Raw genomic sequence first — 25,861 nt, 5'->3', positions numbered from 1 at the left:
TTGACACGTTGTGTTTTTCGTCCACGTGTGCAGGTGCAAGCGACGAGGTGACCCGACTCGTCTCGTAGTTTTATTGATAAATAGCAATGATTGAACAGAGCAGAGCAGAGCTCCTCTGTTTACAGGGACAGCAATGGCGGCCACCACCCAAGTCGACGTGCCCGGAAAGCCCACTGAGACCGGCACCGCCGTTCTGGATACGGCCACCGCCGCCATCCAAAACTTCCACCCGATCAACAAGATCCACCAGCACCTTTGCGCGTAAGCACTAATTAAGCCGCTCATCGGGATATATTAATTCAATATTTCAAGATATAATCACGTATAATTGCAGGTTCCATTTCTACGGGGACGACATGACGCGGCAGGTGGAGGCGCACCACTTCTGCTCGCACCAGAGCGAGGACCTGCGGCAGTGCCTCATCTACGACGGCGACGGCCCCGACGCGAGGCTGATCGGCGTGGAATACCTGGTCTCGGAGGAGCTCTTCCTGGCGCTTCCGGAGGCGGAGAAGCCGCTGTGGCACTCGCACGAGTACGAGGTGAGGAGCGGCGTGCTGTTCATGCCGCGCGTGCCCGGCCCCATCGAGCGCCGCGCCCTGGAGCAGGTCTGTAGGACCTACGGCAAGACGTTCCACTTCTGGCAGGTCGACCGCGGCGACCGGCTCCCCCTAGGCCCGCCGCAGCTCATGATGGCGCTCACGCGCGACGGCCAGCTCCGCGAAGACCTCGCCAAAGGTCGCCACCAGACCTGAAGTACAACTGCTTACTTATTGTTACTGATAATTAATAATTATGTGGTGACGGTGCAGATGTGGAGTCGAGGTACGGGGTGTCGTTCGAGAAGGAGAGGGAGAAGAGGGAGTATATGGAGGGTCCGGCGAAGGGGATTCACCCGCTGGCGAACGGAGCAGGGAAGGGGCTGAGGTTGGTACTCACAGAGGTGGATCTGCCCCCTGTTTCTTCTGTGCCAAGGGCCTTCGTATAATAAATGTACGCGTACTCGCGTAGTGCAAGGCTGTCAGCGCATACGGGATAGAGAAAGAATAAATCATTTACAGTTTGATATCTGTTTTGGATGTATGATAAGAAAAGAAGATCAGTACTTCACTTATTTCAAGTGGTTATAGGTAGTTTGGTTGGTAGAATTGTAGTTCAGAACGAGCATATGGAATTTTGGTAACAAATTTCACCAACGTAGAACTCATGAGCATCAAACTGCAAAATATCAGAAGCGCAGAGGCAGATGTTGACAGCCCAAGGTAACAAATTTAAACGCCCCTTAAACTGTTTCAAACCAGAAGCCAGTCTACTAGGTCTGTTCTCATGATACACTTGGTAAAACCACATAATATACTGGCAAATAAAGGAACCAATTTGATGCCAACAAGTAATATCGCAGCTTAAATACAAGTAGCAGCAGTATAAGTATCAATAGCCCAAATAGTCTCGATAAGTACTTAAAGAGAAGCAAGCAGCAGTCACCCAATTCCTCAGTTATTTACAGAATTTGTACTTAACACTACGCTTTCTCTCCAGCGATGAGATCCAACACGGTTCGCTTAATGCTGCCACCATTTTTAATCAGAAGCTGCTTGTTCTTCACCCTATCAGAGAAACCCTGCCATGATCAAACTATCAAATGATTAGCACGTGAATCTCTGGTCATCATGGTATGATCATAGTTCTTAAAATAGCAGAATTAAAAGCTGACCATGTCTGCCAGTTCATCCAGAAGCGGATACCATTCAGCATAATCACAGAGTTCATCTAGGGACTGCTCCAGGTCATACTCGTTTCGCATGAGAACTTCCTTGTTCAAGTCAATCTGCTTAAAGCCCATGTCTTCCAATTCCTTCAGCAATGTATCCTCAACAGTGTTGTCGACCGGTGTAGTAGGTGGCGGTGGCAATTGAGAAGAGTCGCCCTTGGTTGACGTTAAATCAATGATAGGAATAGGACTTGACAGAGGAACCACATCAGATGCAGGAGCATTGTTGTTAGTGGGATTATCATTCAGTTTTGTTGTTTCATAGATGATGTTTGGTTTCACAAGTTTGTCTGAACTATCACCAAGGACCGATTCAGGAGGAAGACCATCACTTGGATCTGCATTGATATCAATAGTTCGAATCGGACCTTGAATACTGCTTTCAGGTGGCAAATTCAGATTCAATCCACTACCAGAGCTTCGTAGACTGGTATCCACCTGTTGAAATAGAGAAGAAAACTTTTTAAGTACAGATGAGAGAGAGGACAGTGTTGCAATACAGTCCATTTATATTGCAAACCTCAATAAGAAGCCAAACTTGTTGCCCAAACTTATGTCCAGAAGGTGTTGCCAATCTCCAATATGAGACATACCTCCCAGCCATTGCTGGAGAAACAAAATCAACAGCAATGTCAACTTCCTCCATAGGAAACCCATCAAATGAAATCTGCATAAATATGCAAATATTTCTTCAGTTAAAAAAAAAAACTCACTGAATGATGATGATAATTTCATACAATACCTCTAATAAAACTGTGTCTTGGTTAGCAAATTGATCACCACCAACCCAAACAAGTCGTGTACCATAAGGCCATCGAACAGTGCCATTATTTCTCATCCGCCATATTTTCGTGAATGGGGTTGAAGGAGGGATCAGGGTCCCATCTAACACAGTTACGTCTTTGATAAAGAGACTCTCTAATTTTGCTCTTGGCATCCCAAAACCATGCAGATGTGAAGATCGTCGTCTATAATGCTGAAATATGGAATTGGAAGAAGTTACACATTGTACTATGGAATCAAATCAAGTTATTAGTTAGTCTGAATATTGAAATATGGAATTGGAAAAAGTTACACATTGTACTATGGAATCAAACCAAGTAAATTAGTTAGACTCATACAGCACGATGAGAATGTTTGATCAATTTACGAGAAAACCGATGAGATTTGTCAATCAGGGCATAATCCGCTCCATTGCCCATCTCAGAAAAACAAATACTACATAAATCATAGTTATCCTTCCTACAGAGTAAAGGAAAGAAATGTCATTAGATGTATGTAAAATATATGTAACCAACCAACAATTAAATTGAAAGGCAAGAAATACATACACTTTAGATTTGTATCGTGGACCAACAATTGGGTGCATTCCACAACCATCACATATGATACCTCTATGAAAAGTATGGAGCACATTATCAATAAATGCATCATCCCTTTGGTTAGGATGACGATTGGGCCTTACACCACTACTATTGGGCCTTACACCAATCACAAAAGGTGGGTCGACTGTAGTGGACCGCTGTTTGTCTCCCTCAAAATTAAGCCCATCAAATGTTCCAGTAGGAGCTGCACCAGTCGGAAATGGTTTATTATCATGGTCATCCATCAAGTCAGTAACCGCATTAGTCAAAGCTGGAGCTGATGGATTGTAGTTCTCATTCTGTGTCCCAGTCTGCAAAGGAGGCACGAAGAAAGGGGGGCAAGCTCTAACAGATTTCCCATGACAGCTAACATTACCAATTTGATTCTGACGATCAGATGTTTCACTGCTACTCCAAAATGTTCTCAGCAAATCATCAATTGAGGGTTTCCCTGATGTTTGTTCAAATGCTGGTAAATTGGAACTGCAAACAGATGCCTGAGTCTTGTCTATATCAACCTGACTCGTAGGAACAAGTTTCTTGTGCAACTGCTCTGAAACTGGATCAGATGATATTGCCGACACTGGAATCGAAGTTTTTAGAACTTTCGGTTCCTCAATGATGTTAAGATCCTTCGGCTGAGTCTTTGTTTGATTAGGTATTTCTGATGGCTCACCAGTTGGCCTGTTCAAAGACTGACTGACATTTTGTATACCTAATTTAGAGATGTGGTCTACTATATCAGCTATTACTGGTGAAGATGATGCAATCTTTGGAAGGAATTCAGCAGAGAACTTGGAAAGTGAAGATCGAAATTGTTCAGGGACAGGTTTTAGCACCTCATCAATTATTGAACTTAATCCAGGAGATTGGTTCTCTTCTTGTTGACAATTAGCAGTTGCAGCAGTTGTAGAACTTGCAGTCTCGTTCCTCAGGTAAGACTCTTTACTAGTATTAGATTTCAAACAGACATTGATTCTAAGAGGATTTAAATGCTGATTAATAGCGGCATCATGCAGCTCATCATCGTCATCAAGGGCTACAACTTCGCCATCTTCATCGATATAGGTAAGGATTATATCAACTCCTGAACTGAGTTTGAACAGGGTAACAATCTTCTTTTTCAGTCTAGCTATGTTGTGATCAATTGCCTCTCCATGGACATGAGAACTAAATCGCTTAAGTGTGTCACCATACTTCACCTGGGAGTGCAAGTGGATGTTCACAAAAAAATAAAGAAAAAAAAACTTAAAACCAGAAGAGGAGCTAGCCTTTCAAAGATTAAAATGGGCAGCAAAAAAAAAATAGGTTGTAAAAAAATGGAAAAAAAATTTTCCGTTTGCCCCTTAGCTGAAAATGGGAAAACTTGTATCAGCACCACAATTGAAATACAAATAGATCTTGTTGTGAGGTAAGTCCACTTTGCTAAACATACAACAAAACAGCTTTTTTTGGAGCCAGGATTGAAAAAGAAGAAGATTGTGCGCATAGAAAAGATATTGAGAGATAAATATGACAACAAAAACTATAGAAAAAACAAATTTAGAAGTTACACAAAAATCAGAAGATGTGACTACGAATCATGTTGTCAATTTGCTAAGATCAGTGAAGAGAAAAAACTACAATTCATGTCAAGAAATCATAGAATAACTATGACAAGGTATATGTCCTACCAATTTTGGATAAGCTACATAAATTTTATGAAAATCATCATCGAGTAATTTGATATCATAATATAAATGGATCATAACAATGAAATACATGTTTTTATGTGAAGTTTGATCTAAAGCACTGAACATTCCTTTGCTATTCTTAGTATGTCTTGAATTTCTAGTGTTCCCTTGTTAGTTGAGCTTAATAATAGGTCATTTATTTTCAGAAAGTTAAATTTTTAATCACAGTAGAAATATTTAAGTACAGATGGTTATGGAGGTTAATTTTTCAGACATCTGCATTTGCAAAGCTCAAGCTAAATATTTAACTTCCCAAAATCCATATAATGGTTCAAGAATTAATGAAGCACATTGACATAGAATTGAGTCCATCATGTTCTATGGTGGAAATTATCTACATCTCATAGTGATAACCTCACAATTTATCCAATGATGGAAAATGGCTCATAAGGAACTTCCCAAGAGGTCAACCATCCCAAAATTGCTCTGCCTGAGCACATTTAACTTCTGAGTTCTTACAAAGAATCATGCCATTTCAATCAAAAGGAAACACATTATCTAGGGTAAACAAGTTACACTTATGAAACAATCACTCTTTCTCCTTCAGCATATGATTCAATTTGTCCCCACCCCCAGCATCATAGAAGAATGCCAAGAGCCAACTTTGTCTGAGCTATCAGCACCTATTATCACTCGTCCTCATTAGACTTACTCATTACAAGGCCACCAACTTCAGTTGGTCCATTCTCATACCATAAACCTCCTAAATGAACCTAGCACTGATGCCAAATTGTGACACAGCAAGTCAGCAACCACTCAGTAACATTAAAATATGACACATTTGTGACCAGCATCTTGTGCTATTAATCTCACTACTTTGTCTGTAGGTGAAAATTACCACAAACATAAGGAATTTCCAGTGTGTCATCTACATCTATGTTTCTCTTCACTAAATATGCTTAACTATACAATTTTCATGAAAAATTGGCCAAGTTCCTTGAAAGGCATCTCATTGTTTAAAGTATATATTTAATCCATTTGAGACATATCACATTCATGCTTTCCTAAATCCGGCATGTAATTTTGATTTAATATTCCTCCAACTTTCCAAGAAGTCTACCAAGAATGGTACCTTATTTGAGCTATCTACCACCCTAGCCACTGGCAAATCTATTCCAATAAGCTTTTAAAAAGGCGTAGCCATAAAGATCTCACCTAGCCACTAACAATGAAATATAGAACTTAAAAGGTCTATCTCCAATAAGCTTTTAAAAAGGTGTAGCCACAAAGATGTCATTATCAATATGTCCAAAAGGAGAATACTACTGTGAGGTCGTGAGTCTAGGTTAATATGCATCCTCATCAGGTTTTACTAAAATGTAAACTAAACTAAGCGTACTTCATATTTGACAATGTTTGCATGGGCAATTACAAGATTATCATTCCTCCCAAAAGAAGGTGCTTCTCTTATCCTACAAACAAGTTTAAACACAAACACACACACATATGTATATTTTTTTTTTATATCAAATATTGATAGCCACCAAATTTTGAAAAAAGTTGCTTTTTGACACGAAAATCAAAATAGTTAACCTGATGCCTTCCAATGTCTTAAAAAGCAGATAGGACCACTTGGTTAAACCCGAAACTGGATGTCAATTGGGTTAGCTTTGATATAGAAACCACTTTATGCAAAAACCAGATAAAACGACTTAAAACCACTAACAGGAAAATAATATCAAAACCTGGTTTCTTGACTTTTCGGCTAGAGGCTTTTGCTCTAAGTAATGTGAATGAGGAGGTTTCACTTCAAACCTCTGCGAAATTTAATTTGTTGGTTATTCATCAAAAAGTTGACAATATGTTATATTTTATATATTTAATTTTTTAATACATATAGAAATCAGATCTCATAATATATTTTTGAAATAAAAAAATAATATATTTGAATTTTTCCACACAACATACTATAACCACATATATTTGATTTTATAAAAGAAATATATCCAAAATTATATGTTTAAGTTAGCTTCTAAAAATTAGACATTAAAATAGTTGAAATTGATTTAGTATTTTTTTAAAGTGTGCGCGTGTGTGTGTGCGCGCGTGTGTGCGCGCGTGCGTGTACAAGAATGTTAGCCTACACACCTCATGGTGCACACATTGTGAGCACGAAGTGTATTTTTTTTCTTTATTTTTTTAGAGCTTAGGGTTTAGAGTTTAGGATTTAGGTTATAGTAGTTAAGCTAAAGAAATTTTTAAAAAATAATACACATGGTGCTCACAACGTGTGCACCATGAGGTGTGTAGGCAATCAAACCTATATATATATAATGTATTAGAACCTTATATATAAAAAGAGAGGGAGAGAATATAATAAAGTTTTTTTAAAATAGATTAGTAATAATTTTCTGAATGAATAAATAAAAAATTCTAATTTGTTTTCCACAAAATATACTTAAAATTACATATTTTAATTTTGCAAAAGATATATGTTTTAAGTCATATGCTTATCTTTTTAAAAATGATTAAACAATATATTTGAATTATATATTTGATTTATCAAAGCTTTTATTATAATACGTATAAGTTAATGTTTGATATGAATTTGAATATATTTATTAGATATAAGTAATAAATATTTTTAATAGTATTTTTAGTATATTCAACTATAATAGATGAATATATAAATTATATCTATGGCATGGTTAGAAATCTCTACTATGCCGAGTGAAACAACTGAGACGTATCGTTTCAATAAATTATCAAAACTCAATACCCAGAAAATGTCTCATGTTTAACACTCAACACCTCTTGACATGCTAAAATTGAGATAATAGTGTTATTCTTTTTTATATAGTTTGTTTTCATACAAGATAATGTCAAAATCATAGCATTCCAGATGAAAAGCAAACATTGAACTTAACTATATAGTTGTCTCATCCTTTTCTTTTTCTTCCTTCTCTCTTTCCCCCTTCCATCTCCCAAACATCAACACAATACCGAAGTAATATCATTCCAAGGCACCGACACGGCTCAAGATTTCAAACCTTGATCTACAATATTATTTTTGTGTTTACTGGTTCGACTTGTCAAACCATAGGCCCAATAGTAATAGAAGTTCAATCTCCAATCCAGTTTTCAAAAACATCGATGCCTTGATCACCTCATGCAACAAGGCATGCAAATCAAAGGCTATGACAATGTTATCATCCAACTCAAAGAACCATGTTATTTTAGTTACTAATCAACATCAATGTCAATATTTAAGATTGCCTACATGAATCTTGCTCATCCAGTAATCTCAATAGGGGTCATTGACCAAAATGGCAATTGGATAGGTGTTTATTTAAAGCCTATAAAAAGGGAGCTAAAACAACTGAAATGAAGACTTTTGGAAGCATTGGAGTCCTACTATAGTATTCATAGAGCTTTAGGTCAGAGTTAATCATCACCTCAAGCTAATCACTTAGTAACCACCGCTTTGGAACTCCTAATTCTCTCCATTTCAACCCTAGCTAATTACTCCACCACACCCCCATAACCTAGCTCCACCTCAACCTCAGTCGTCCAACTTAATTCTACATCCCTCTATCGCAGATGATCCGGTTATAACTTAACAAGATTCACCATTTGCCTAAGTTCCTAGTACATTGCCCAAACTTAACCTAAAACGCTTAACTAGAATGGTTGAACTCTTCTTAACCCAGCCTTTTCTAGCCAAGTTCCTCAACCAAGCTCTAAGCTAGACTAAAAGTCTAGCTCTGAGCTAGACCCAAAGGCTAGCAGACTCGTGTATCCATTACAGTTTTAACCATAACATATAGAAATCAACTTCATTGTTCATAATGGATAAGGGCAATTGACCACAAGTTAGCATCATCATGGCATGCAACTGAAACAATTACTCAGTTAGTACCATCGTGGGAACTGAAACAAGTACCTAAACTGCAACTAAAATGTTGACATCAAGCAACATGAATATGGTTCTCATGGCACAAAACATTTTTCCTTCATTGTTCAACAACATATGATGGTTTCAGAAATAAATACCAAAGCTTCAGAGTTCAGTGAAGTTCGATCTCACAAAATCATTAACTTGTCAAGTAGAGATAACGATATCTAGCATTCCACATGGAAAATGTTGCTTTCAAAAGGTTCTCTAAAAGAGAGGTGAAAGAGGCACAAATTAAAAGAAAAGTTTGTTCAAAGAGTATCAGCTGTGGAATAGTTGAAAGAAAAATAATCACCTAGAATCATAATTGATAATCATCAACTACTTTCTTTTGAATTAATTGTCTAACCAAACAAAAAAAAGCAAAAGAACCGAGCAAATTGCTCTTTAATATAGACACGCATAAGTGTGATTTTTAACTTGATCCGCTTTGTTTTAAACTTTCACCTGAATCCAAACAACAAAGAGGAGATAAGTCCCAGATATCTGTGTAATTTACAAGGCTTGTCTTTTCCATTGAGCTTGGCTAACACTATCTTTATTTTTGAATAATTCTGGAGAATATTATTCCGGGAATATATTTGCAGAATAGTTTCTCACTTTCTCTTCTGATAATTTAAACATCAAGGTTAAATTATCATAGTAAAATTATAAAAGCAGAAATTTAACAAGTATTAGAAACAGGTGATCCTGTGTTGGAATTCTACATGTAATATTTCTCCCGTGAGGTCACTTATTGAACTTATGACAATAGAAATCCGTCAAAGCCAAACCGAATCCAGTGCGCCAATTCACACACACAGATCGATCCCGTACATAATATCTCATCCTTTTGAATGAGTGGCCAGGAAAAGATAATGGAAATAATAATAATAACAACGTTCGACGATCATGTAAAACCGAAGAACAAATCAAAAAAAATATCCGTTCCACACGCATCTAAGAACACAAAGTCCCAGTTTTAAACTAAAAAAAAAAAAAAATACACCGGCGAGAACCGATCATTCCTAATAGACGGAAACCTCAATCAACGAACATTGGCGAGGACAAATAGTACCTTAATGACAAAATCCCACTCGTTGGCGCGAGGCTCCATCAGCGGGAAGGAATCGATCAGCGAGAACTGCGCCAGCTTACCAGATGAGGAGCAGATCGGATCGAGAAGGTTGTGCAACCCTAATAGCTAGTAACAAACCCGTTGAGAGAGAGAGAGGCGCCTGTAGAGATCAAGGCTACGAGTGTGGAGCTACGAGAAAGGGGGGAAGGGGGCGGAGCGCCAGGGGAACCGGGAACGCAGGGTTATCAGCCACGGCAGCTTTCTACTGACGCATGCCCCCTTTTCTTCGTTTTGTCATGATTTAGATGATTTCTTCGTAGCGAAGAAAAGAAAAGGGACAAAAGTCAAAAAATGCCTTTCCTTTTTTTTTTTTCATTTCATTTCATTATTTTATTAAAAGATTATCGTACTAAAAATATTATCTCGCGTTAAAAAAAGATATTCAAATAGTAGTTTATCTAATATTTGACTTTGTAATAAAATTTTAATAAAAAATATTAAAGTTATTTTAATTAAGTTAATTAGATATGAGTCATTTTAGTTTTGATAAAAAAAATTATAATAATAGTATTAGGATAAAACAATTTTTTAAAAAAAAAATAGAATAAATATGTTTTTACTATTTTTTAATATAATATGACTTTTTGAGAAATCTTTTGATTTTTGCACATAAGAAAATTACGGTATTAAAAGATTGCTTCGAGCCCGAGTTGACATGAGAACATAAATAAAATTTTGAAAAAAAAGGTGCATTCTTGATATATTTTTTATTTTTTTTTCCAAATTACTAAACTATACATTATTGCTAAAATGGCACATCACACTTCCTTATTTACCCAATCACACACTTGATGTTCAATGTGTCATTTTCGCCTAAACTACACATCTTAATTGTTTTAGGCCTATCCACTCCCCTCCTCGTTGAAATATCGAAACACTCTTTCTTTCAACACCTCATTCTAGTTAACCATGTAGCTTTTGAAGTAGTCACCCCGTCATCGGTTGCTGAGCGATAGATTCACCTCCTAGATTGAGAATTGACATCAATAAGTATAAAAAAATAATCCGATGTACAAAACTTTCATCATATGAGATCCCGATAAATGATCCATTGTACATAACTTTACATGTATGGAATAAAAAAGATTATGAAATTTGGACGAGATCTCCATATAAAAGGAGATCTCTAACGACCTTCCAATGCAGCATTTCCACTGACGTTGTCCCACCCCGCAGATAAGTGGGTCAAAGTTCCAAAAGAGGATCTCAATCTTAATGGAAACATTTTGAAGTTGTTAGCAAAGGAGAAGAATTTCGTTAATACAAATACATTGGGTGAGACAATGAAGGTAAGAAACTTGATCAAGCTAAACTCAACAACACAATGGCACTCAAAATATCAATCTCTAATTTCTTAATTTGTTCTTTAATCCATATTTTTTTTATGGATTTTTTTTATCCCTTAGAGCTTCGAAGTCATCCATCAAGGCGAACCCATTGTTGGTGTATGTCATGATGAAGTACTCCATTCACTACCTTCAATATGTGAAGTTGCTTATTTCTAAGAATGACGGAAGTCGTGGATCAAGATATCCATCTGCGGCTCCATTGACTAGTGGATTCTATAAATCCTTTAGGCTACGTTTGGTTGGGTGTAATGTAATGGAGCTTGTAATGTAATCAAATTTGTAATGTAATGTAATTTTGATTATATTATTAAGTTTGGTAATATAATGTATGTAATCTTTGATTACAAGGATGATTAAATTCTTTTGTTTAGTGTCCATTATTTTTTATAAGAAATGTAATTCATATTATTATAAAATGACAAAAATAACCTGTGACTTTTATCGTCGGGCCGTCGCACCTCTGTCGAAGCTTGCGGCAACCATTGGTAACTAGCGGTCGTTACCACTGGTCGTTGCGGGCGCCCAGCGGCGAGCAGGCAGCGGGCGACGGCTAGCCGGCAGCGAGCGATGGCCGACGAGCGACGGGCGACGGGCGACGGTCGGCAGGCGACAAGCGATGGGCGGGGGGTGGCGGCTAACTAGGGGTATATTCGGTATTCAAATTTTAGTCAAGCAGTGACCTCATAATGTAATCGGATTACGTAGTATTTACTTAGTAATCCAGATTATAAAACTTCATTATATTTTGTAATCGAGATTATATTACATTACAAGTTTAAAGTTAAATCAAATAAAATAATTAATCTTCAAGTATAATCTAAATTATATTATTAAACCTACTAAACGTAGCCTTAGCTTTCTATTTCCTCGATGGTTCGTTTTGAAGAGTAGTCTGCCTTTTTGAAGAGTAGTCTGCCTTTGTTTAGATTGATGGTAGTAGCTAGAAAGGGTGACTAGACGCTCATAAATTCATGCATCGTTCTCGTCTACAAGTATTAATTACATAGTGAAAAAATATAAAACTAAACTTAAATACAAGGACCAACCATTTATGTGGTTTGAAATCCTCGACTCCTACCGAATGACCTATGGTCCATAAGATGGATCACTCCTTGCAATCATTGTTATATTTTTCTTTCTTAAATACCTTCTAAAAGATGTAAAAAGCTTTTTACAACAAATTTTTAAAAGAGAATAAAATTTTTCTTTTGATTTGCTTGCTTGTTGATTGCTTTTGTGGACTCAAGAAAGATTACGAAATAAAATAACATTCGTCCTAATTATTATTGACTATTCAGTCATCAGTCGACTATTGATCATTAATATAACCACTTCTAAAGTCGAGTATAATTATCTTAATTTTATTCTCGTTTTCATAGACACAAGTCAATCAGCACTCAACTCATTGAAATCTCACCGTCGTAGATTAATTTCAATCCTACATCATCTACCATTCTACATGTCATTCTTCACGCATCATGCCTATATAAGTCAGCCTCTAAAAGTGGTTATTCCATTGTCTCAATACTTCTCATTTCATGGTCCTTAGTTTACTTTAATCTCAACAAAGCTTGCCTAACCATATCGTGCAAGTTAATGCTTTATAGTCGCTCTAACATTATTTTATTATTTATTGTTCTATAGTTTATTGGACGTTCCATATCATTATTTTCTCATTTCAATAGATCTCTAAGCTATTATAACACCTAATATAACACCTATCATCTTATCAAAAAAACATAAAGTCTACTATCACATACTTATTATAATAACATATTTCTTTCACCAACGTTCCTTTTAACATTAACACTTATTATTTATGGGTCACAGAGTCCACTCAATTATCTTAAAATTGTATCATATTAAATAAATACACTCATGCTTCATTATTTACCCATTTTATCCAAAATTTTATTTTAAAATTTATAAAATTTTTGAATAATTAAAATAAAAAAAATAATACACTCCCATCCCACACCAACTTGAACGTGTTCAAATGAAGGAGTATTATAACATCCTTTCACAATGATTTTAACACCAAAATAGTATTATAACACCTCATTAATGAGAGCAATGTGGATGCTCTAACTCCTAAGTCCTCAATTTTTTTTTTCTAATTTATCCTAATAGAACTAAACCAAGCTATTCCACTTGAAATTTTAGTTCACCCCTATGCTAGCCAGAACAAATCCAAATCGAACCTAATTTAAACTCATATTATCCTAATCACCACTATACCTAATGAGTTCACTCCAAACCTAATTTGACTTCAATTCAATGCTTAAAATAAACCTATTGTTTCAGTTTAACTTATTCCATCTTTTAATTTCTTAAAAAACAAATGTTAAAAAAATTAAGACGTAAAAAAAATCTATTTAAGAAATTGAGAGCTAATGTCAGTAATTTATGCATAATGTAGTCCTAAAAAATTTTATATTATCGACATTAAATGATTCATTAATAAATTTTACTATTGTGGAAAATTGAAGGATTCGTGGGGACCGCGAAGATCGAACCATGGCAGTGTACCTCGGACGGTTCAGATCGACTACCTCAAGAAACGGACCTTCGGCCGCTCCACCAAACAACAATTAAAATACCCACTAAATTACATTTCTACCCCGAATTCAAATCGTCTCAAAGCTCCTCCGCTTCGGCGCTTCTCTTCTCTTCTCTTCTCTTCTCTTGTCCTGCCCCGAACGTCTCTCTCTCTCTCCCTCTCCCTCTCCGTCCACGCCTTCTCCGTGTCTCTGCTCCGATCTTGATGAAGACGCTTGCGAACGCGAGAGGCGCAAGGGTTGGCGAAACCCTCACCCCGTCTTCCCAGAAGCAGCGCCCGCCTCGGATCCCCAAGGAGAATGTCGATCCCAACGCCACTACACCGGAATCATCCCCTTTCCGGTCTCCGTCCACCTCCGGAAAGCCTCTCTCCACCAGGAATCGGAGCCCACTCCCTCCCAAACTGCCGATCCCAGCGGCGCACAGTGGCAACCCGCTCAAACGGAAGCTGACCTTGGAAACCCTCGCTGAGAGCAGTGGGCCTCCTTCCATGCCGTCAGATTCCGGTGTTCAGGTCGGATGCCGAGATCACGTGAAAATGTTGGTCAATGTTTTTGTTTGAAAGGCAAATTGCATTTTCCATTGATTGCATCAGGTGGTTGTGCGAATGCGTCCTCCAAGCAAGGAAGAAGAATACGGAGATCTGATCGTAGAAAAGATCTCCTCAAACTCCGTCTCAATTCTTGACCACACATTTACCTTTGATTCAGTAGCTGATACTAGTTCCACGCAGGTGAATCTCAAATGTCACATTTCCGATCTGAAAGTTATTATTTTTATAGTGCTTTTCCACGCATTTGAACTTTATCATTGAAGTTATGCTGTTTCATTCTTATTGTTTACAGGAAGACATATACCATCTCGTTGGAGTTCCACTTGTTGAGAACTGCTTGGCTGGGTTCAACAGTTCCATATTCGCATATGGACAGGTATGCATTTCTGTAATTTAAGAGGGATCAAGTTCCTTATGCTTTATGCAGCTAAAATTTTGTCTACAAATGAAAAATAACTTTTTTCAATCTAAATTTGTTGGGAAAGACTGGTAGTGGAAAGACATATACGATGTGGGGACCTCCAAGTGCTTTGTCTGAAGACTCTTCATCTAGCAGTGAACGAGGTTTGACTCCACGTGTCTTTGAGCGACTCTTTTCTCGCACAGATGAAGTGAGTAGCTTATACTTGTCTTCAATACTTCATTTGAGGCCTTTGTTCATCCTTTTTCCTAAAAAAGAAATATGCGCTTACGACATTGTCTATATTATAGGAGCAATCTAAACATTCAGACGAGCAGCTGAGTTACCAATGCCGCTGTTCCTTTCTGGAGGCATGTCTGCTGATGCTACCTTGTGATGGTGTACTTTCTCTTAGCTTCTTGTTACTTCATAAACTGTCTTGTTTTTGGCTTACAGATCTACAATGAGCAAATTACTGACCTCTTGGATTCAACACAAAAGACCCTTCAGGTGTAATACTTATCTTGGATTTTCTTTGTTGTTATTTATCTCTACAATTTATTTACTTACTGGTTTGGTATGTCTTTCAGATTAGGGAAGATGTCAGAACTGGCATTTATGTTGATTATTTGACAGAGGAATATGTATATACCTTGAAGGATGTTATCTGTCTACTGGCAAAGGTGCATCTTGGTCACCCTTCTATTTTTTTATTTTTTTTATTTTTTATGTAACTTGTTGATTTGTTATGTCTTTTAATGAACTTGGTAGTGAATACCTAAGATACACACATGAATTATAACTTTGTCATCTCTAATAAAAAAGGAATAGTAAGTTGTGTTGTCTTGAAAATGCTACAAATATGAATCTTGATATTTTATGTCGTCATCGGTCATCATCATTTGCAGCAAGCAATATTTGTCCCAACTATTTGAGGCTGATTGCATGAATTTTAATATTTTATATCTATTTTATAGAATACTACCATTGGATATTGTACATGCACTCAAGTGGATATAAATTGCACACATAATATCTTTTTGTAAAATGCTTATACTGTTTTATATTTTACATATAAATTGATAGATATATACAAGACCTAAAGTATCATTCTCTACTAGAATTTTTGTCCTTAGTCATATTGAGACTTTTCTACTGTGTTGTGCCAACAAATGACATGATGTAACATCATTCAAAGAATGTTTAGATCAACTTAAATGAGATTTAATTGTATAATATTGCTCCACTAAACTTGTTTACCTTCAATTATAACACCATAGCAATTCAAAAGTTAATCAAATTAAAAATGTGGTGTAACAATCTACCATATAAATAACTAGCATCTCAACTATCCTTATTAATATCAAAATGATTGTTGTACATTAGATGGGAACATTAGTTTTGTAGTATTCTAGTTTGATCAACCATATGATTTTTCAAGACTCAGAATTAATAACGCTCTTAGGAGATTTGGTATTGAAATTTATTTCTCCATGTCTATAAATATATTTTGATTAACGACCAGGAGTTGGACTTAGTTTGTCATAGTTTTTACTGGTTCATATATAGGTGCAAAATATCGACAGATCTCAAGTTTCTCAACTTGGGCATCACTTCTCTTTGCTAGGATTTGCTTTCTAGTTGATGTGCACCCTCTTCTGTTGCCCTTTCTTTTTTTTAGTGTTTTATCTCTTCCCCGTGACTGATAGAAGAGAATAGAAGTGTGAGTCATTATAAGAGAATATTCTTGTCTTGAACGGTACTTGCTAAAGTAGGCATTGTCTTGGTAGGTAGTATTCAAATTGTGTTGTCACAAATGACAAAATGACATTTGCTTGTTTGATGGTGGTCGGAATGATATGCTTTGGCAGTGCCACTGGTATCTATTCACTCTTGAATCATGCACATATATCTTTTTATAGAATACAAATACCAAAAATTAAGTATGCTTTTAACTGTATTTGTCTACCAACCTGCTTTTAGAAGCTTATGGAATTATTAGTAGTCTAGTACAGTCAAGTCCAAGATCTTTCCAGTCCTTTTCCAATCATTCTGTAATTGTGTTGTTCAATATGCATAAATGCAGTTCATATCCTTTCATGCTGCTGCTCTTCACCTTCTTTAAGGTTGATGACATTTAACTGCAAAATTTTGAAATTTTTATATCACAGGAATTTCTTCAATTTTTCCTTCAGTGTTTGTGGTAATTGTTAAGGGCCTCAAAAATAACATTTTTTGGCTTGATCAGTTTTTATGTACAAAATGTCATTTCTCTATTTTTCTTTTCTCGAAAGATGTTTGTGAGACCCATTGTTTTTGATGGAGGTTCTTGTATCACATAGTTTGATAAACATGTAAAGCACCTGCTATCAAAGGTAAATTTGAGTAATGTCTTCATTTGAGTTGATGGAAAAAGTCATTTGTTAATACTATTTTGATTAAACTTGTTTTTGATATTTACTTTGCCTTTTTTTTTTTTTTAATTGTTTTTCCATTTTAATTTTAGAATTGTTGCTTTCTTTAATTACCCTGAAAGTGAAAACTTGATTGCCTTATGGAAACCCTTTGCATAATTTCTTTCTCATGGCTGCTTTCCTGGATTTAATTCATTCAGATCACATACATGTTTATAATCGTCTATTGCTTTTCAGGGATTAGGAAACAAAAGGATTGGTTCAACCAGTGTAAACGTGGATAGTTCCCGTTCTCATTGTGTCTTCACTTGCATCGTGGAATCACAGTCTAAGGTACCATATATTTTTCATTTACTTGACAATAAAGGTTAATGTTGCAAAAATAGATGCAACTAAAATGTTATACAGATTTAAAACCACAGCTGCATAATTGTAAAATTTTTGTAAGCAATTCATTTTGTTGTGAAGTCTTGCCTTGTGTTACTTTATTAATTTTGAGTTCAACATGGTACTTTAGTTTTGCAGTATAAATTTAGTAAACAATGGTTGCCTAATAGTTTAAGTTGAATTCTTGAATAGCATATCTTATGTAGTTTCTTCCACATTAGTTGAAAAAGCTAACTCAAAATATCTTTTACAATATAAAAGCCTTTTTACATTTCCAATAGAATAAACTACTCATTTACATTTACCATTTATTTCTTTGATTATGGAGTCGATTTATAATATTTTTTTGTCTTTAATGTTGTAGAACATGAGCGATGGTTTAATCAGCCTAAAGACTAGTAGGATCAATCTTGTTGATCTAGCAGGATCTGAAAGACAAAAGCAAACAGGTGCAGCAGGCGATCGCCTGAAGGAGGCAGGGAATATAAATCGCTCCCTTTCACAGCTTGGGTACGATTCTACTTCCCATACACTCAGTGTGTACATTGAGTTTGATATTCTTACAATCCACTTTTAGGAATTTCTAGATTGTATATCCATCCTATATGACCCTCCCCTTGTACTTTTTGATAGTGTCGTCTTGATAAACCTTAAGAGAAAGGGAGAAGATCCTATATATCTGTATCAAATAGAGATAGGGAGGCGCAATGAACACAAGTACAACATGATCTAGAATGTTTAATGAATTACTCGGAAAATCTGACACAACACAACCCAACATTATTATAAAAACATGATGTGCCAATATTTGTTTGTCCAATAATATTTTTATAAAATCTTTTGTGATTTTTTACAATTTTGTACAATTTCTTGACACTTGGTCAGACCAACAAGTAAACTGAAAATTAAGTCCTGGGCTTAGACCTGTCTATAATTTTAGTAAAACACATGTTTTGTGTATCAGCACATTAACTATTTAGATTTGCCTTGTAGAATTCCTAATGAAGCCAGTCCCAAATTTGTGACATAATAAGGTCTTACCATTAATGTCGAAACTTGTAAAATTGCCAAAACAGTTATTATTCTCACATATGTTAATGCAGCTTCTAGAAATGCATTTATATTAAAGAAATAATGGCAAAATTATTAAAGAAATAATTCATCATTATTGGTGGCTAGTCTGTTACTGATAAAAGAGAAGTGCAAATAATCAGAATCAGTTACATTCTTTTGGAATCCATTCTGTAAGCTTACGTGTACTAGTCGAATTGGATGGATCTATTAATCAATATTTGGTCATTAAGAGCTTACTGTTACTGATAAATATGTAAATATTTGGTCTATTTAACAAAGTTGTGGAAATAAGTGTCAAATTGTCAAAAAGATTTTTTTTTCATATGTAGGTCGGCCTAGTTTTTGGCTTTTCATCATGAAGCCAATCATTGCTATGCTCAACTTTGATAATGCATTAAGTAAGGTTTAAAGCACCATTCTGTATGAGTTTGATATTGTATTGCGTGTTGATATTTTTGTATGCTTCATCAAGATTAGATGCATGATGAGCTGAATTTATATGAATCTTACTCCTTTAACCCTCTTCCATTTAGTTTCTTTACTTAAAAAGTAAAAGTAACAGTATAACAATTTGATAATCAATTGAATTAAAATTTTAATACACTACTTACTGTGGAAACTACTTGATACTCTTCGAGATTGTGATGAAGGGTGTCCAGGTAAATTCGATTGAATTTTACTCATTTAATCAGTGTCCTTTTTTTTTCTTCTAAGAATAAACTTACAACAATAAAATAATTCATTAAATGAACTTTTGTTGTAGGACACCCTGTCAACATTCAACACACTTTCGTATGCATTGGAGTGCATTGAGTCTTTCAAAATTCTTTTATTTAACTTGTTTAGTTAAAAAAATGAAGGGGTGCCTTGGCGCAACAGTAAAGTTGTTATCATGTGACTAAAAGGTCACGGGTTCGAATCCTGGAAACAACATCTTGCAAAAAGAAGGGTAAGGTTGTGTACAATAGATCCTTCCTCGGGACCCTCATGGCGGGAGCTTCGTGCACCAAGCTACTCTTTAGTTTTAAAAATAAGTTTGTAGGAGTTAGATAGTTTGTTGAATTTCTTTTTATAAAAAAATAAGTTAAAATATAACGGATCAACCAGCAAATATAGTTTGAGATATTATTTAATCGAATTCATCTTGATGCCTTTCAATGTATGTCAAAGTGTGGCAAAGTATGTCAAGTGTTTGCAACACATTAAAATGCTCTTGGAGAAAGCAGTATAGAAGAGATTGTCCATCCCTATCAAATAGCTGAGATCAGTAATTCATCAGGATGTTGTGCTGCCAGCACAACATGAAACTTGAAGCCATGGTCTTAAGTGCAAATTATTAGTGCATATTTTAGGCATTACTGTCATTGCTGATATGTTAAAGAAATAATGACAAAATTGCTGAGATAAGAAAGTGCAGAGGATCAGAATCAGTTGTAGGATTTTGGTACAACTGGACTCATGGCCTGGTGGTAAAGTATCTCTGCTTCTTCAGATAAGGCATGAGTTGAATCTCGGTTTGTAGGATTTTGGAATGCAATCTATAAGCAAAGTGTAGTAGCTTGATTTTGTCGATGAATCAAGTTTTGGTCATCAAGTGAGTATTGTCTATTACTATTGTTGAATCAGTTATTTATTAGTCTGCCCCTTAAAGTGTCTACTATCAGTGTGGGAACATGTCTCAAATTGTCTTAACAGAATTATTCTCACATATAGCTCGGCTATGTTTCTGGATTTGCATTATGAAGCCGATCGTTGCATTCATTTAAGCTGTGTAATGCCTCAGGTGTCTATCGTTAGTACACATGCAAGTATCACAGTCATTGCTGAGATTTGTATATGGTAATGAAAAACTGATTGTGCTTCTTTTGCTCCATTTTTCAGGTTACTAGACTCATATGCTACTACGTTAGTAATTAATTCATCAATAATTTGTTATCACTAAGATATGGGTAGAGCCAAACGGTGTGAACTATACAAGTTCACAATACCATTTGATTAAATGAAAGAAGAGGTTTCGGTCTATAGAGTGAATGTTGCCATAGAATCAATGAAATGCTAGAAGCTAAAAGACCAAATAATACAATCCTTAGAATCATAAATGTATATCATAATGAATGTGCAAATCACGGTGACAGTATATCAGGATTGACAAATTATTCTATCGCACGAGTTCCCTGCTTCATAAGAGCATTATGTTGTTTCAAGCTTGTAGCTGCTACAATGTTAACCAATAGCATTTTCTCGATTGCCTTCCTCTTTTTTCATTATTGTAAATGTTGACTGCTCATTGTCGAAGTGTGATTTATATTTTCCTTCTATAAATTATATTTTCTGATAGTTTTTCTTTTTGTGTTACAGAAACTTAATTAATATTCTTGCAGAAATTTCACAATCTGGAAAGCAAAGGCATATTCCCTATCGTGATTCTAAATTGACATTTTTGTTGCAAGAATCACTTGGTGGTAATGCCAAATTAGCAATGATTTGTGCTATTTCACCATCACAGAGGTAAATTAAGAGCATTTTGATCTTACCACTAACCCATTCACTCACTGCTTTTCTGATGGCTAACTATGATATATACAGCTGCAAAAGCGAAACTTTCAGTACGCTGAGGTTTGCACAACGAGCAAAAGCGATAAAAAATAAGGCAGTTGTAAATGAAATAACACAGGATGACGTGAATGTCTTGCGTGAGCAGATACGCCAATTAAAGGTAATACTTTGATGATTCTTTACTGTTTTTTTTTTCTCTGATCATGTAATAGAACTTAAATCAAAATGCATTATCTTGTCAATAGGATGAACTTCTCCGCATGAAATCTAATGGATCTACAGGAACAACTGGAAGTTTTTCATCAGCATGGAATGCTAGGCGTAGCTTGAATCTTTTGAAAATGAGCCTTAATCACTCAAACACACTGCCCATTTTGAAAGATGACACTGATGTAGAGATGGAGATTGATGAAAGAGATGTTGAGATGCTATGTACTGGAGGTATACATTTAGATGGTCAAGCTAAAGAGCCTACCAGGCTATCTACCTCACAAGAGGAACTTCATGAGCTTTGTCAAGCACCGATGGATGATGAAATTCTATTACCAGTTTCTAATGCACAAAAAGGAAACAATGTATTAGAAGAGAAAGAACCTGTTATTTGTTCAGAAGAAACTCACAAACCTTCTAGCACTATGGATCTGGTTAGCACACCCTGCAGCATTGGGATTGTTCCCTGTCAGACATCTTCAGTTCTTATAATACCCACTTTAAGCACATCACCAGTCACTGAAAATTACAGTAGAAAGAGTCTTAGAACGTCATCATCTACATCAGCATCTCATAAGATTTTGCAAGATGATATCTCTGGAGCACCAAATGTATCCATTGCTTACAATTCATATCCTTTAAGCTCTTCTTGCAGTCGAGCAAGCAAGAATGAGAACCTTGCTGCAAGTCTGCAACGTGGTCTTCAAATTATTGATAACCAGCAGCGTAGTTCAGCAGTGAGAAGATCAACATTCAGGTTTTCTATTTCCCTTGCTGATGGCAAGCCAATTGTCCCAATAAACAAGGCTGATGTTGGCATACAAACACTTGCTGATGATTCAGAACTGACTGAGTTAGCTACATATGTATGTAGTTCTTGCAAGAAAGTAGCCTCAATCGATGAGTGTAACGATCCCAATAATGACACAAAGCTGCAACTGGTACCAGTTGATGGATCAGTACTGACTAACAAACTTAATTCAAAAATTCCCAGGGTATATTGAATCTTCCATGAAAGTTTTTCTTTCTTCCTTCAATGTTTTCTTATGAGATATTTAATGCTTATTATACTAGAGTATTATCTCATTCTACGATCGTCTGGCATTATAGGCAGTGAAGAAAGTTTTGGCTGGGTCTATCAGGCGAGAAATGGCTCTTGAAGAACACTGTTCGAAGCAAGCTGCTGAAATTATGCAACTAAACCGTTTGGTGGAGTTTCTTGTTCCTGTATAGATTCTTATCAGTTGAAATACATTATGGTTTTTAAATTGATACTTCCATTGCAGTTACAACAATACAAGCATGAACGAGAATGCAATGCCATAATTGCTGAAACACGCGAGGATAAAATTTCTCGTCTTGAAAGTCTTATGGATGGTATTTTGCCAACAGAGGAGTATATGGGAGAAGAATTTGTTTCTCTCAAGAATGAACATAAGGTCTTGTGGTTGCTCTGCTTATTAATGCTTTATTTATCTAACCATTCAGTTGTAGATAATGCTATTTTGCAAGTTATCCATTGATATGTAGCTTCTGTTTTTCATATATAGCTTCTAAATGAGCAATTTGATAATCATCCGGAAATTCTACGCCTGACTATTGAGTTGAAAAGGATCCAAGAAGATCTAGATAGCTATAGAAATTTTTTTGACATGGGTGAGAGGGATGTCTTGATTGAAGAAATACAGGACTTGAGGAATCAATTACAATATTACTTGGATTCTTCAAATCCAGCTAGAAAACAGGATTTTTTGCTTCTGGCTGCTCATTCCTGTGAACCCAATTCGAGTCCTATCTGTACAATATCGGAATCAGGTGAAGAAAATAACAAAGGAAAATTAGAAGCCGACGAGTGTAATTGGACTAAAAGGGAGAGTGAATGGATCATACTTTGTGAAGATCTTAAACATGAACTCGAAGCAAATCGATCTCTTGCCGAAAGGAGGAAGGTTGAACTTGATTCAGAGAAGAAATGCACAGAGGAGCTGAAGGAGGCACTTCAGACAGCAATGCAAGGTCATGCTCGTATTCTGGAACAATATGCAGATCTCCAGGAGAACCATATCGCTTTACTTGCTAGGCACAGAAAGATCATGGATGGCATTGAAGATGTCAAAAAGGCAGCTGCTAGAGCAGGGGTAAAAGGACCAGAATCAAAGTTCATCAACTCCCTTGCTGCTGAGATTTCTGCTCTAAGAGCTGATAGAGACAAAGAACGACGATACTGGAGGGATGAGAACAAGTGTCTTAAGGCTCAACTTAGAGATACAGCTGAAGCTGTACAGGCTGCTGGAGAATTGCTTGTGTGCCTGAAGGAAACTGAAGAAGCTGCTAAAATTGCTGAGGTATTTACACTTGCTATTATCCACATCCACATCAATTTCATTTTATATCTGATTTATGCATCTTTTTTGACCAATTGTAGAATTTATACTTTAAGTTGCGATGAATTATTTTTTTGAACACTTCTATAGATGACAAATTTAGCATGGAACTTGTTCGTTGCCTGTAAATTTTGATTAGTCAGTCAATAATAATTTGTTATATGGAGATATTAAGAGTATGCATGTATGTATATATATAAGAAAACCTGTCAGAATATACACACATATGGTTTGACAGGTTTTCTTAAAGTTTAAGCATTCAGGGACAAAGTGGGTAAGTCAATAAAATTTAATTCGATATGACTTACAAATTCAGTTGTTGGGTATGGGTTAGTTGAATCCAGGGCACACAAAAGGAGGGTCATTTTGAATATAAATCTTTACTCGATTTTGCTCATAATGCTTGATTTGATGAGTTCAAGATTCAAAATTACTATCACATAAAAGCACTATGGATACTAGTATCACTTGATGCCTATTTTATCCACATTGCAGAAAAGGGCTGGTTTGGCTGAGCTGGAGACTGAGAAGGCTTACGAGGAAATCACTAACTTGAAGAAAAACTACGATAGGCAGATTGTGTTGCTAAATCAACTTCTTACAGATTCACGTTTGCCTAAAGAAGCTTTGGCATTTCCTGTGCTTAATGAATCCAAATTGACGAGAAATGATGCCGGTGGGAGTCTCACTGACCAGCGATGGCGAGAGGAATTTGAACCTGTCTTTGAGAGAGATGCCACCGCCTTCTCTAAAGATACAAATCCGACTTCATGGTACTCCGACTATGACCGGTGCAACATCTGAAAACAGTGGTGGTTTTTAAGGCTGTAGCCGAGGAGAACATATGTTGTAAAACTTCACATGTGGATTGATTGATCTCCAACTCATTGTTGTGGGAACTGCCTTGTATTCTGTGAAATTACCTAGCCGAGTAATTCCTAATTGTATCCATCATATGCGATGTGTCAATACACGATAATAAATATTGAACAGAGTTTTGTGTATCCTTCAATTTAAGGCCTGAATTAGTACTTGAAATGGAGAAATGCTGCAAAAACTAAAACAGATGGAGATGATAAAGGGTGGGTGAGGTTACCTGCTATTTGAACCCTGAATGCTTCTGATTATGTAGGGATTCAACCCAATTAAAATTTAAATAAATATTCCTGTTTATAGTTTTTTAATGACCAAGGCTAGTAATGCATTATTGTAGCTGTGGAATTTAAGAAAGTCATTGAATATACGTAGATCTTTTTGATATGATAATAACAACAGCTAAGCTTATAGAGATCTAAGTTGAATATTGTGATCTCACCTTGATCTCATAGATACTTTTGCATCTAGCCAATTCTTCATGCATATATACATCTCCGATACATCATCCTTTAAGTGGCTCTTCTTCTTCATTATATTGTTATACGCAGTAAAATAGGACTAGAACTAGCATGTATTCATTTTTCCACCGATCTAATATAATATATTTAACTCATCAAAATAAGTATAACCTAAACAAAATTTAAGTTCCTTTACCTCAATATGAAGTTTATCATCCAAGACTCTACTTATTGACCCGGAGATAGAGTTATATGAAATGTGCTTAATGTTTTTCACGGATGTTCAGTTAATTAGAGGGTGATAACTTTATTATAATGGGACAAGAAATCAATTCTTAACGTGCGGATGTCCTTGGGAAAGAAAAATCCCTCCCATTTTTTAGCCACTTGACGATTGACTATAAGCTGATCTCATGATTTACCTTCCTTCTATAATTTGAGGGTGGACTGTGAGCAACATTTGAGATGAACATAATCACTTTTACTATCATGAAATGTGCTTATTATACTCCAACTTTCATAGGGAGATTGATTCTACTTATTGTGGTGTTCTCTTTGTTTATATTTATCACAATAAGTTGAGTACATTCATTTAATGTACTTCTAATTTTTAATATTTTTTGTTATAAATTTTCTATTTGTGAATTTTCATAATATGCAATTTTAAGAGTATATATATATATATAAAAGGCCAATTTCTAATTTTTTTTGTTGTGAATTTTTAATTCAAGAATATTAAGGTAATATTCATAAAATTTTAT

General features: G+C 35.8%; 3 protein-coding genes across 3 annotated transcripts; 2 read left to right on the top strand and 1 right to left on the bottom strand.

The window, feature by feature from the left end:
* The first annotated feature begins 124 nt into the window (after window positions 1–124).
* Window positions 125–1,226, top strand: LOC121986100 (oil body-associated protein 1A-like). The gene is made up of 3 exons (XM_042539905.1): window positions 125–261; window positions 335–738; window positions 813–1,226. Exons 1-3 carry the CDS (start codon window positions 134–136, stop codon window positions 986–988), a joined length of 708 nt encoding a protein of 235 aa, XP_042395839.1. The 5' UTR covers window positions 125–133; the 3' UTR covers window positions 989–1,226.
* Window positions 1,227–1,354: 128 nt separating this feature from the next.
* LOC121986099 (protein JOKA2-like) lies at window positions 1,355–10,139 on the bottom strand. Its single transcript, XM_042539904.1, has 7 exons — window positions 9,821–10,139; window positions 3,103–4,337; window positions 2,893–3,013; window positions 2,514–2,747; window positions 2,292–2,438; window positions 1,715–2,209; window positions 1,355–1,621 (listed from the first exon to the last, which is right to left on the bottom strand). Exons 1-7 carry the CDS (start codon window positions 9,857–9,859, stop codon window positions 1,523–1,525), a joined length of 2,370 nt encoding a protein of 789 aa, XP_042395838.1. The 5' UTR covers window positions 9,860–10,139; the 3' UTR covers window positions 1,355–1,522.
* A 3,719-nt stretch (window positions 10,140–13,858) lies between these two features.
* LOC121986098 (kinesin-like protein KIN-12B) lies at window positions 13,859–24,770 on the top strand. The gene is made up of 16 exons (XM_042539903.1): window positions 13,859–14,302; window positions 14,384–14,521; window positions 14,634–14,717; window positions 14,827–14,952; window positions 15,053–15,112; window positions 15,198–15,251; window positions 15,332–15,424; window positions 17,393–17,488; window positions 17,907–18,052; window positions 20,975–21,124; window positions 21,203–21,332; window positions 21,418–22,377; window positions 22,493–22,591; window positions 22,669–22,821; window positions 22,933–23,727; window positions 24,262–24,770. The coding sequence occupies exons 1-16, from the start codon at window positions 13,994–13,996 to the stop codon at window positions 24,568–24,570; spliced, it is 3,702 nt and encodes a 1,233-aa protein (XP_042395837.1). The 5' UTR covers window positions 13,859–13,993; the 3' UTR covers window positions 24,571–24,770.
* The last annotated feature ends 1,091 nt before the right edge of the window (window positions 24,771–25,861 follow it).

This window comes from Zingiber officinale, chromosome 5B, assembly GCF_018446385.1.
Source record: "Zingiber officinale cultivar Zhangliang chromosome 5B, Zo_v1.1, whole genome shotgun sequence".
NCBI classification, from domain to species: Eukaryota; Viridiplantae; Streptophyta; class Magnoliopsida; order Zingiberales; family Zingiberaceae; genus Zingiber; species Zingiber officinale.
The sequence above is the reverse complement of the archived record's forward strand: the minus strand, read 5'-3'. Positions and strand labels throughout refer to the sequence as shown.